The sequence below is a fragment of the Rhea pennata genome, chromosome 12 (genome assembly GCF_028389875.1).
Source record: "Rhea pennata isolate bPtePen1 chromosome 12, bPtePen1.pri, whole genome shotgun sequence".
In the NCBI taxonomy this organism is placed as follows: Eukaryota; Metazoa; Chordata; class Aves; order Rheiformes; family Rheidae; genus Rhea; species Rhea pennata.
Genome location: NC_084674.1, coordinates 625,484 through 637,146, shown reverse-complemented (window position 1 = coordinate 637,146; position 11,663 = coordinate 625,484). Strand labels below are relative to the sequence as shown.

General features: G+C 49.4%; 3 protein-coding genes and 1 non-coding gene across 6 annotated transcripts in view; all 4 read right to left on the bottom strand.

The window, feature by feature from the left end:
- SEC13 (SEC13 homolog, nuclear pore and COPII coat complex component) overlaps positions 1 to 11,663 on the bottom strand; it is a 47,070-nt gene that overhangs the window by 31,157 nt on the left and 4,250 nt on the right. The window lies entirely within an intron of this gene.
- RPL32 (ribosomal protein L32) lies at positions 254 to 2,340 on the bottom strand. Of its 2 annotated transcripts, none has more exons than XM_062585155.1 (4): positions 2,258 to 2,340; positions 1,632 to 1,732; positions 1,146 to 1,327; positions 254 to 428 (listed from the first exon to the last, which is right to left on the bottom strand). In XM_062585155.1, the coding sequence occupies exons 2-4, from the start codon at positions 1,725 to 1,727 to the stop codon at positions 299 to 301; spliced, it is 408 nt and encodes a 135-aa protein (XP_062441139.1). In that variant the 5' UTR covers positions 1,728 to 1,732; positions 2,258 to 2,340; the 3' UTR covers positions 254 to 298. The 2 variants fall into 2 exon arrangements, with proteins under 2 accessions (XP_062441139.1, XP_062441140.1); XM_062585156.1 differs by lacking the exon at positions 2,258 to 2,340 and adding an exon at positions 1,801 to 1,872.
- Positions 1,799 to 1,937, bottom strand: LOC134145971 (small nucleolar RNA SNORA7). The gene has a single exon (XR_009959738.1). It is a non-coding gene; the product is annotated as a small nucleolar RNA SNORA7 (small nucleolar RNA).
- Positions 2,461 to 11,349, bottom strand: EFCAB12 (EF-hand calcium binding domain 12). 2 transcript variants are annotated; one of them, XM_062585805.1, is made up of 9 exons: positions 11,235 to 11,349; positions 10,871 to 10,982; positions 9,043 to 9,637; positions 8,598 to 8,792; positions 7,717 to 7,870; positions 6,840 to 7,018; positions 5,912 to 6,125; positions 4,759 to 4,906; positions 2,461 to 3,484 (listed from the first exon to the last, which is right to left on the bottom strand). In XM_062585805.1, the coding sequence occupies exons 3-9, from the start codon at positions 9,544 to 9,546 to the stop codon at positions 3,217 to 3,219; spliced, it is 1,662 nt and encodes a 553-aa protein (XP_062441789.1). In that variant the 5' UTR covers positions 9,547 to 9,637; positions 10,871 to 10,982; positions 11,235 to 11,349; the 3' UTR covers positions 2,461 to 3,216. The 2 variants fall into 2 exon arrangements, with proteins under 2 accessions (XP_062441789.1, XP_062441787.1); XM_062585803.1 differs by lacking the exon at positions 10,871 to 10,982.

Here is an 11,663-nt window from a genome sequence, read left to right as displayed (position 1 = left end):
TACTTTCCTAAGATTTTTGGTGGAGTATCTAAAAGGAAGCAAACAGCTGAATCACAGCAGGAAATACTGAACAAAGTACACTGCTCTAAGACCAGTGTTAAGACAGTGAGCACAAAATAGTTTGCAACTGGAGACGTATTGCTGCCTGCAGCGCTCTTCAGAACAGAAGTACTCAAAAGCAGGCTGCTACCCCAGCTGGGAACAGGCACAAAAGAAGTCTTTGCCTTTGGCGATTTAAAACAATTCACTACAGTTTGTTTTCACTCTTTATTAAATATATCTCAGCTGCAGAAGACATTTATTCGTTCTCTTCACTGCGCAATCTGGCATTTGGATTGGTGATCTTGATTGCAAGTTGAGCTGCTCTCTCCACAATTATCTTCCGGTTCTTCGAAGACACGTTGTGAGCAATCTCTGCGCAGTACGACCTGCGGAAACAGCGCGCGCGTCACGCGAACCTCAAGCCAGGACTCTGACAGCAGAGCAGGCCAGTTGCTCAGGAGGTGCCCTGTTGTCAGTGCAGCAGATCGTGCAAGTTTTACTGCACAAAAAAAAAGACGCCACATGCTCTGTATTCCAACACCCGGCCCACTCTGACCTGAAGGCACGGACTCGTCCTTAGAACAGTGCTACCCCCTGCTCAACTTTTTTGAGAATGAAGAGACTTAAATAGAGAGTTTTTAATATCATTCTCCCCCAAATTATCACTCTTACCACTTTCATTTGAAAGAAGCAAGTGCTACAGGATTTAGGCCTGAGTGTTAACAGAAACGAAACGACAGTTCTGACCGCTATTTTTAGCAAGATGGGTGTATAATGCTGTTGCCACCATGGTAATGGTTAGCTGAACATCCAGGTTTGACAGCCCCTGGGAAGTCACATGTATGCTTCCCAGCAGCTGCGCTGCCACAGAAGATTTCTCCTTGCAGCACCAACAAACCTTCCCATTCTTAAGAGCAAACACTTCCCAGTCTTCTGCCCACAGTTCTGCCCCTCCAGACTGCACGCTGCCTTCCTCGTCCCACGAGGGGAGTCAGTGCATCTGGCAGCGGCAGCAGAGCAGCACGGAACCAAAGCAGAGGGCAGACCCTCCAGCAACGGTCTCGAACAAGTACGTGGAACACGCAAGAGATCTGTGAACTTACTTGTTACTCATCATAAGCACCTCAAGTTCTTTAACATTGTGGACCAGAAACTTTCTGAATCCTGTGGGCAGCATGTGCTTTGTCTTCTTATTGCTCCCATAACCGATGTTTGGCATCAAGATCTGACCTTTGAACCTCCTGCGAACTCTGTTGTCGATACCTCTTGGTTTACGCCAGTTGCGCTGAGGAAACACAGAAGTATTGAACAGCCAGTTATGAGAACAAACCAGTATGAAAATGCCTGTACTGAGGTAACGGCTCCATCCAAAACCAGCCCCCCCCCAAAGATCCATCACTCCAAGCTGTTCTAATATTCTAACACCCGGGCCATTCTGACCTGAAGGCAGGGACTCACCCTTAGAACATCGCTACCCCTACTTCAAACACTTGATCTTTATGCCCTAAGCGATCATACAAATCCTAAAAGCATCCACATTTGATTTTCCTATTAATTCATTTTCTGAACAATGTCAAAGGACATTTTACCTTGATCTTAACATAGCGATCAGACTGATGGCGAATAAACTTCTTGGTCCTCTTTTTGACGATTTTAGGTTTCACAAGAGGTCTGAGAGCAGGCATGGTGTCTAAGAAAAACAGAACAAGTGTGAGAAAAGAAATGCAACAAAGCAGTGATCTGTTATTCCAATCATACCTGTAGCAGACTATCTTCCACTCACTAGCCACTTTTAAAGCTAGCGAGGGAATGGGTATTCCTCTGCAGTGCCTTTCCCTCCCGCTTCCGAAGCTGGAAGAGTACTGACAGCTCTCCAGATGCGATCCTGGGAGGTCACACATCAGTCAGACAAGGTGCACAACAGCGCTCACAGACGTTTTTCTCATTACTCCCCTGCTGCAGGAACTCACGGTCCCGAGCACCTGGTCTTGCACCGCGGAGGCAGGCAGCCCGACGGAGGGCCGCCGCGCGGCTCCGCAGCAGCTCACCGAGCGCCGGGGCTCGGCTCGCCGCGCCCGCGCCGCCGCACGCCCGCTCCTCCCCGCGCGGCCCGGCCCGGCCCGGCCCGCCGCCCGCGCCCCCGCGCAGCCCCCCCGCGCGCCCCGCCGCCGCCAGGAGGGCCCCCGCGGGCGGATGGCGGCCGATGGCGGCTCACCGGTCCGCGATGGCGCAGGCCGCGCCGAGAGAGGGACGGGCGGGGCCGCGCGGGGCCTTGTGGGGCGGCGGGGGCGGGGCTGGCGGGGCCGCGCGGGGCCTTGTGGGGCGGCGGGGGCGGGGCTGGCGGGGCCGCGCGGGGCAGTCTGGGGCGGCGGGGGCGGGGCCGCGCGGGGCCTTGTGGGGCGGCGGGGGCGGCGGGGGCGCCTCTGCTCGAGCGGGGGGCGGCGGCCTGGCCGTGGGGGCCGTGGGGCCCTCGCGGCCCGCAGCGGGAGCCCCTGGGGGCATGGGACTCCCCTTGGGACACAGGACCGCCCTGGGGACACGGGGACCTCCCCTGGGGACACAGAATCCCCCAGGGACACGGGTACCTCTCCGGGAACGTGGGAGCTCGGCAGGGACTCGGGCTGCCCCAAGGGGAGCGGCCCAGGAACAGGTGATTTCCACACACACACAAACACACACGGGTCTTCCCTGGGGACACGAGACCTCTCCAAGGACAAAGGGACCTCCCCTGAGGGCACAGGAACCTCCCTTGGGGACACGGAGACCTTCCGGTGGGAACCTCCCCCTGGGGACCTTGGGGATCCCAAAAGACATGCCCCTGTCATAACCTTTGGGAAGTCTAAGCTTCTCTTTGTTGCCAGAATAAGGTTGGATTTCTCTCCTAACACTAAAATACAGGGTTAGTGACATGGCAACTGCCCCCACTCGCACTTAATTTGTGCCCAGGAAGCAGGAACTCACTACCCTTTATAAAGCAGCTTCTTGTTACTGGATGAGCAGAACAGCTCCCAGTTGAGACGTGCATTTTGGTGCCAGTCCAGCTCCCCCCTAACTTTAACTTGAATATATACTGTGTGATACCTTTATTTCTTCCGTGAGCACGGCCCAGATCCATTGAGATGACTGATGGATCACAAACCTGTTCTCACGGCACATGCTGCTGTGCAAATCACCTCAGAGGAAGTGGGTCTTTCTGAACGCAGTATCTCCGTAGGTCAAGTATCCTTGATCACTGACAAGCCAGCTGCGCTCAGGGTTGTAGATGCCGTGATAGACGGGCTTGGTTGAGTGAACGTAGCTGAACAAGGCATGCGCCCTGCCAGGCTCCGCTGAAGGTAGGTAAAGGCATATCTTGTCCAGAAGGTGACCTGGCCAGAAGTTATTGTCATTTGACTCGCTCACATGGGCGATTTTTTTTTGCATTTTATTCCTTTGGAGCTGCCTGGAAAAAAGAAAAGAAAGGATGAGAGAGAAGAATAATATGTTTTACAGAGATCAAATTCTAGGTAGTTTCACCACTCCTTTTAGTAATGACAAAAGTGAGACTGACAGGAGCCAGCTAGCACAGCTTCCAGGATCCAGGAAGCTCTGCCAGGCTTACGCCCTTTTCTGACATTTCTGAGATTAGAGTTATGAATACTTTTGTTTGAACAGATTGAGATGCTGATCCTAAGTATTTTTTCAATGGCATGTTCAACCTGCCTACATTTCTCAAGACAAACTAGGCTGACAGATGACCTTTTAGAGAGAATTGTAATTCAGCTTTCCTTGTGTTAGACCCAAATATTTGCTGCATAATCGGGTGTATCTGTCCTTAGGATACGTTATTTATATTAGAAATGCCAACTTCCAAAAGTATCTCAAGAGCTGTTACATTGCCCATCACCATAGTACCTCTACACTCTAACACTCTTTAAACCTTCTTTAACTGAGATAAACAGAGAAGACTGTGCTCTACTTTGCTATGTTTTTTCCCTCTCAAAACTTCTCCAGTGATCCAAACAGTTCAGACTGTGTGATTTTTGGAGAGAGAAAATTCTTTGCTGTTTCGGCAGCCCTGGTTGGTAGGAGGAAGGTTGGACCATGCTGTTTCCCTCTGAGAACCTATTCTTGTAGTCCTGTAAAATTCATGACGAGGTTTGAACAAGTGAAGGCATTGCTTCTCAAGTAGGAGTTCCAGTTCATTTAAGACCTGTGCAGAGCTTTTTTTCCTTTTTTTAAGTACTATTTATTGCCTTCTGAAAAATCAACCCATAAAAATTGCAGTGTGAAGTTCTGACATTAGGTTTAATAATCGAAATCCAGTGTTTTCAGTATTACAGGAGCAAGGTAACTGCATCTCTAAAGCTACTCAGGATCAGACAGTAAAGCTTGATTGGGTCACTCTGAGGAGGACCTTCTTAGGAAAGAAGTTTTGTCACCTCTGTAGCTCTCTGCAGGTTCACAGTACAAAACTAAACCTAACTAGTCTCTAATGCTCCTGCCAGGCATCGCTGGTACCACTGCAACCCAATGGCTTTGCTAAAATACAGAAGTGTCCATGTAGCTGAGAAGAGAATCTGCCTCTTCATTGTCACTGGCTTCTCCCTTGCAGCATCCTAGTATTTCATTCCAACACATTGGTACCAGCTCAGATGCAATGAGGAACAAGCACACAGGAGTGATATACAACTGGGCAGCAGGAGGAGACTGATCTTAAAATCTCTTTGAACAAACCTGTTTTGCATCTCTTTGGCCTGCTTTCTGGATGCGCTCACAGGTGACAGCGTGTGGGTCGGTGTTGTGGTGTAGGGCCCTCCAGGCTGCCTGATTTTCAGTATGTCTTCTCCCTCTTTTATGATCTTGTCCCCTGGGTGCAGCAGGGCTGTTGGCAAAGTGCACAATGAAGAGTCATGGCTTGCCCCACACAGCGATGGTGTAAGGGCAGCAAATGCTGAATACATTTACCCAAGGAAACTTAAATTCTCCAACTGCCCCAGGACTGTACAAATGTTATCCCTCCCCACACAGTCAAGGTCATCTCTGTTTCATTCTCAATTCTGTCTGGGAGGTGGTACAGGCAGGATGTGAAAGGGAAAGTTATCAGGGCCCTGCAGGCACCAACAGCCCTTTTTGGCCCTGCTCAGTCTCACCTGGGCACCCCCTGGCCCTGCTTGGGCCCAGGACCCTGTTTCAGCTCAGCCTGGGGTCGCAGTCCTGGCCGAGCCGCCTTGTAGGGGTGCCAGTCTCCAGCCCTGCATGTGCCTCATGGTGGACCCACTGATCCTCGCACATGGGCTGACTCCCCAGCCTGAAATTGGACCTGCCTTGCCACCATGAATTTGCTGGATGATCTGGACTCCTGGTTGAGTCTGGCTGCCAGCTCAGGTGCTGTGGGGCTGGGTGCTAGCCAACGAGGCCCCTGCCCTGCTGGCCCTGGTACCACTCTTGGCTCCTGGCCTCCATCCTTTAGAGAGCAGCTGGCCCTCGCTGCACCCTGACAGGAGGGGAAAACGGTCCCAACCTCATGGCAGGACGTGCTTTGAGGGTGACTATCTTCTCAGCAGCGGGGGCTGCTCTGCGCGCCATGCTGGGAACTGGGATTTACCAGTACAATAGCAGTGGAAGACAAATTAATCGAGACACTAGAACCCTCTGCCTCTGCCCCATCCTCCAGGAAGCCCAGTGACAGCCTAGCTCCCGAAACCCAGGCCCTGCCCTGGGCCTGCTAGTTGTCTGATCCTAATCAGCAGTATCCTATTGCTCTCCTCAGGCTGCAGACAGGCCTCACCAGCAGCCCTCATACATGAGCTGTGTTTCTGGGTGCAGAAAGAGATGCAAGTCTGTCAGATTCAGTGCATTCACATCAAGCTGTTGGTCTTTGCTTTACCTTTTTGCAGCATCATCTTGGTGAGATGAATTTTGTAGTCTTTGCACAGCTTGAAGCTCTTCAGATAGGTCAGGAAGCAATTCCTGCGATACTGATCAACCAGTTCTGCCATGTCACCCTCTAGAGTCGATGGCAGGCAGTGCTCATCAACATATTTATCCCCAGATCTGACCAGCCGACATTTTTCTTTCCATTCTATTGGGGTGTCTTTGCTCTGCAAGTAAAGGACAGGTCCCAGTCAGCATTGCTGGGCAAGTGTGTTTGTGCCATAGTGGATCAGTGAGGCACTCCTTTTGGAGGAGCTACAGGCAAGACTACATCTCCAAGGAGCATGCAAACAGGACTCTGCAGCCTGCAGTGGGACCAGGCACCTTCTGTGGGTACAGCTCCCTTCCAGAGCTGGCTCCTCAGACAGATTCTCCCTAGAATGCCCTATAGGGCAGTATGCTGGCATCCAGGCAAGAGGAAGTAACCTTGGATTCTGCCAGAGCTCATTCAACCCTACATGCTCCAAGTAAAATATTTTGAGGTGGATGAATCAGTTTTATATTTCCATTTGACCATCTTACACTGAAACAGGACAAAGTGCCCATCAGAATCTTGAGGGACAAATCATGGTCTGGTGGACAGGTAGATATACAATCAGAAAAAGACCTTCCATCACCAGACATAAAAATTGCGTTATCTACCAAACATCATCTTTTTCTTGCCATTTACCCATAAAAAGTATTTATCTCACTGAAGTGTACAGAAGCCAGACCATTTGTTTCAGAGGTTTTGTAGCACCTCAGCTCTAAGGCTATGTTGTCAAGGGACTGTTAAAAAGATAATATTCACAATAAATGCCCTGCTCTTTACTGTCCTCCAAAGCAGGTCACACTTGCCAACACACGCAGGTGCATCTGTGCTCTTGTCACATACACAATACCTTCTCCCTTCGCCTCCTGTCTCTGAATTGCTTTCCAATCTCTTCCATTTCATCGTAGGTTAGGTGTCTGCGTTCTGGCTCCATGTTGATTGGGGGAACTTCTAACAGTATTAACGCAGTTTCAGGCTTGGTAGGAACAGGAGGCTTCATTTCTTTGGTTTTGCCCTCAGCTTGTACACCTATGATACATTACGAAAACAAACAAAAAGCTCAGAGAAACTGTGTTACAAAGCAGCAGAGAGAAACATCTGGACTGATCAATATTTAAGACAAAGCAATTTTGCCTTTCGTGCAACCTGAAACTCCCAACAGACTCAGATCTTTGAATGAAAACGTCCTTCAGCTTTTGATCCTGACATATTACAGCCTATCTCGATCTCTAGTTTACAGTTTCCTGAAGTGTTCTGTTTGCATACAACATATTTTTAATCTGCAAAACACTGAGTACAATACAAGGGCAGCAAAATGCCTCTTATAGGTGTGTAAACTGTCACTTAAGATGACACAGATACTGTGACAAGCCTTCAGGTCTATATTAGATTTTTTTTAAAAAAAAAAACAGCTCTTTTGAATTTGTGTTTTCCAGCTGCCACTGAGAGCTGGAGAAAGATCTGGTTTTGATCAACTGGATGATCAATGCAAACGAACAAAATCTTGTACAGGCTATCATACCTCAGGCTTCTGATTTTAAGCCAAACCTAGAAGATCAGAAAATCTCTCTCCTGCAATTGGGCTGACTACAGTATTGCACATCTGCTGGATTCCTCAGCTTTTCCCCAGAGAAGTCTCCTTCTAGCCACTCTGCTACAGGGCATATTCTACATATGCTTTGGTAAGGATATAGAGATGCTTTTCCAGCACAGTGTTTTCCTCTCACCTGTTTTGGTCTCTCTGCATTGCCCTTGCATCATTTCCAGCCATTGATCTTGACATTCAATCAGATCGTCATTGCTTATAAAATTCCCCCGTTTTGAGGAAGTCAGGAAGATGATGACTTCCTCCAGATCCTTGTCACTTATGGGAACTTTGGTCTGGTGATCAAAAACAAAATGACATTGTGATCACAAAAAGTCCGAGGCTTGCCACAGAGCCAGGAGGGATGGGCTTTCCTGCTATTCCAGCTGTACTTGCAGGTAGGCAGGGCACAAAGATGACCTGGTGAGGTTTACTTGGGCCTATCCAGATTATTAACATTACTAGACCTTTGCTGCCTTCTGCAGAGCTCTCAGCTGTTAACATGCCAAACTTCCCAGCCCTCTTGGTTTTGAGAAGTCCTTCAGGGGCTGACTGTCATATCAGATGACAGCTGAACTGCTAAATCCTGACAGGCGTGACTGCTCTGCACAACTGCGCCCCTGGGAAGCAAGGCTCCGCATGAGCAGTGCTGTACAAACACGTGCTGAAAGGCAGTCCGATGGGAAATATTTGAGATTGGAGGGGGCAAGCTCAATGCAAAGTGTCAACATTGGGACACCTGACAGCACCTCAGGGTGCATGGTAGGATCTGGTCAGCCGCACGGCTGAGTAGTGACTGTGCTTAGACCTGGAGGCAGTGGGTTTCCCTCCCTGCTGGGACTCACTGTAGGTTACATCCAGCTTCTCTGCACCTTTCCCTCCCCTTTCTCCATAGGCATTTCACAGACTGTGGGAGCAATTCCCTGAGGAAATACCCCATCTACTCCACTGAAACCTGTCTGGGTTTGCATGCAGGAAAATAAAGAGTTGCAGCTGTTCATTACTTTTCTGTTCTCTACATACCTCCTTGATGACTTTAATGAAGTCTTCTCTTGTGATTTCCCCCCTGTCCATATCAGCCTTCCTGAATAAGTCCACCATCTTCAAACTGTGTTTGTGCAGGAGATTGTGCAGCATGACAAGAGCTCGGGGGTAAGGCACACGAATAACGGGAGCGCTACCCCTGCACCAGAGCTGGCCGCTCCCCGCTGGCGAGCACTGAAAAAGATTGGAAAATAACCCTGCCGTCACCGTTGTCCAGGATTACCATGCCAGCAGCTGTGACATCCGCTGGGCAAAGCAGCATCACTCTACTGGTTTGAGAACAGCTGGTCTTTTCCATGCACGTCCGGTGAACATGCTGCAACACCTCATGCACCGGGCAGGTCTCTGTGACCCTGAGCAGTGGCAGGGCTGCATGGGCAGCGGTGCCATAGCCCCAGGGCAGAACAGTGCAGCGTATACTGACCTCCGGGCTGTGGGTCGGGCCTGACTTGCTTCTAGCCTTCCTGTCTGCTCTGCATGCCTTTATTCTTCTCCAGACTCTTTCTTCTTGATCACTGCGGGAAGCTTTTCGCATCAACCATCTTTCCACATCCACAAGGCTTTCCAGCTGGGAACGGAATTGCTTCCTTTCTATAATCCATGCCTCCAGCTTTTGCAGATCATCTTCTGTATCGGAGGTGATCCTTGGAGAACTGAGGCTATCTTCTCCCTCCTGGGGCGTCTGCAAAACAGCTGAGTGACAGAAATTCGGGCCTGGAGTTGGCTGGGAAAAGGGAAAAGCTGGTCCTGCCATAGGTGGAGCAAAAATAATGCGACGTCTGGATTTGGGTGGCCCAAACCTACTTGCTTTCAACTTAAGGAAAAATTGTGGATACATATTTCTCAGCCGGTGTCGTTTGAAACAGTGCCCCAAGAACAGTTCTGGCCTGACATCGGTCAAATCGTCAATTAAATCCTTGCTCATCATGCTGGTACTCTAAGTGACAACAGATGCACTTGTTACAAAACCTAGTGTCAAGCCCGTCTGGATCGATTTCTTTGCAGATCTGGCTTTGATCCTAGAGGAGGAAAAAAAAAGTAGACTAAAATTTTGTAAGATCTTTCTAAGCTAAAATGAAGTAATCCATGAAGCAATAAAAAGGAGTTAGCAGTGTTTTGACAGGAGTGTGACTAATGCCTCTTTGCAGCCGGCTTGGACCTGATATCATGTCTCACAGCAGCATGAAGAAGAATATGCTGCTGACACAAGCTGCTGCTAACAACCAGCTGAGATAAAATGACTTTTTCCTCATCTCATTATTTTAGAAGGATTAACAGAGGTGCCAGGAGCTGTGGAATATTTGCAGACAAGTAAGCAATTCCCCTCAGCAGGTTTCTTCTGAGGCTAACGTTGATTCAGCCCAACCTCCTGCCTTCTTTTCAGTGCAGAGGTGACCCCCCCGTAAAGAGGGCACGCCAGCCTAACAGCCTCTTTTCCCTGTGCGGTACGCTGCCTCTGTCAGCCGCTTTCTGCGCGCTGCCCGGCCACAAGGGCACCAGGCAGAGAGGAGCCAGCGCTGAGGGCCCGGCCCGGCCCGGCCCGAGCGACGTCCCCGGCCCGCCGCCTGCGCGCGGCCGCGTTGCCGCGGGAGCCATGGCAACGCGGCGCTGATTGGCCGGCGGGCACGCCGCGGGCGGGCGCGGGGCGCTGCGCGCGGCGGGCTCTGGCGTCGCCATTTGCTTCAGCTGGCGGGCGCTGAGGGCCGGGCGGCGGCGCCGTGGGCGGCGAGCGCCCCCCGGGACGGTGACGGGGCTGCCGTGTTTACGCGCAGGTGCTGCTGTTCATCAGCTTCCCCCGGAGGAGTCCACCGCCCGCGGCGAGCCGCAGCGGCAGCGCTACGTTCGAGTACACCCGCAAAGGTGGTGCAAGTCGCAGCCGGGGGTCACTACACCCGACCACGCGCGAGGAACGGGGAACCGACCGTGCCAATGCGGGACCATCTAAAGCATCCACGGCCTCTGCTCCCGCTCAGGAGAGCGGCGTTCAACCCTACCAGTTTTCCCTGTCTTAATTCTCTCTGTACAACTGCTTCTGTGCTCACTTGAGACACAGAGATTACAGCAGGAGTTGTTTTTAATACAGCAGCTGATGTATACACTGGGTCCTAGCTTGGCTGCAGTTACCTGCACAGCCCTGATCCACCCTGTGTACAACATTTGCATGTTCTCTTCATGCATGCCGATCACTGTATATAACATGCTTTCAGAAACACTGACTTTAAAGCACACCAGATGTTCAGAAAGATGATTACCTCAAAAGACATCTTTGAAAAAAAGACAGCAACCGTCCTTTGACTCACTAGCATAAATGCAGGGCCTACTTTCTCAGGTCTAGTCACAAGTTAATCAGAAGGAACCAAAAACCTGTCACATTTCACAAAGGAAAACAGAGCAATAAATTGTGTGACAACGCAACTTGTTTTAACCAAACAAATACAAAATAAACACTTGGAAGTTCTTTCTTTGGTTAGGAAGTGTGATGTTACCTATAATCCATTGTAAACTGTGACAAGATTCAGTTAACTGTGCAGCTTTAAAACAACAGACTCTACAAAAATTTAGATACATATATTTAAAATTTAAAACTTTTAATCTTCATTTTATTACAATGATTACCTGAGTTTAATATGTTACACAAATATTTAGATTGAGAACTTGATGATCAGAACAACGCTTGAAGGATATCCACTTCATACAGATAGCAAGTTGGTAAATACAAGATGAGGTTGTATTAATTGTTTGTTTTCAATCTAAACTTAGTTTCTCATGATTTTCCCAGAGCCATGCATGATATATGTTTAACTTGTGATCCTGTGGCTGCACCTGAAACATAATTAAGGCATTTAACATTTGCAAAAAATGTCTTCACTTTGCTAACATTAAATATATAGAACCAAATTCCTAGCTAGTGCAGAGAAGAGAATATCATCCCCACATTAAGGAAAGAAAAAAAGAAAAAAAGTGTAAAATAGAAAATTACAGAAAAATCAAGGGGATGTGGGTCTTGATTTACAGAATCAGACTCTTAAAAGGTATATTCTGTAC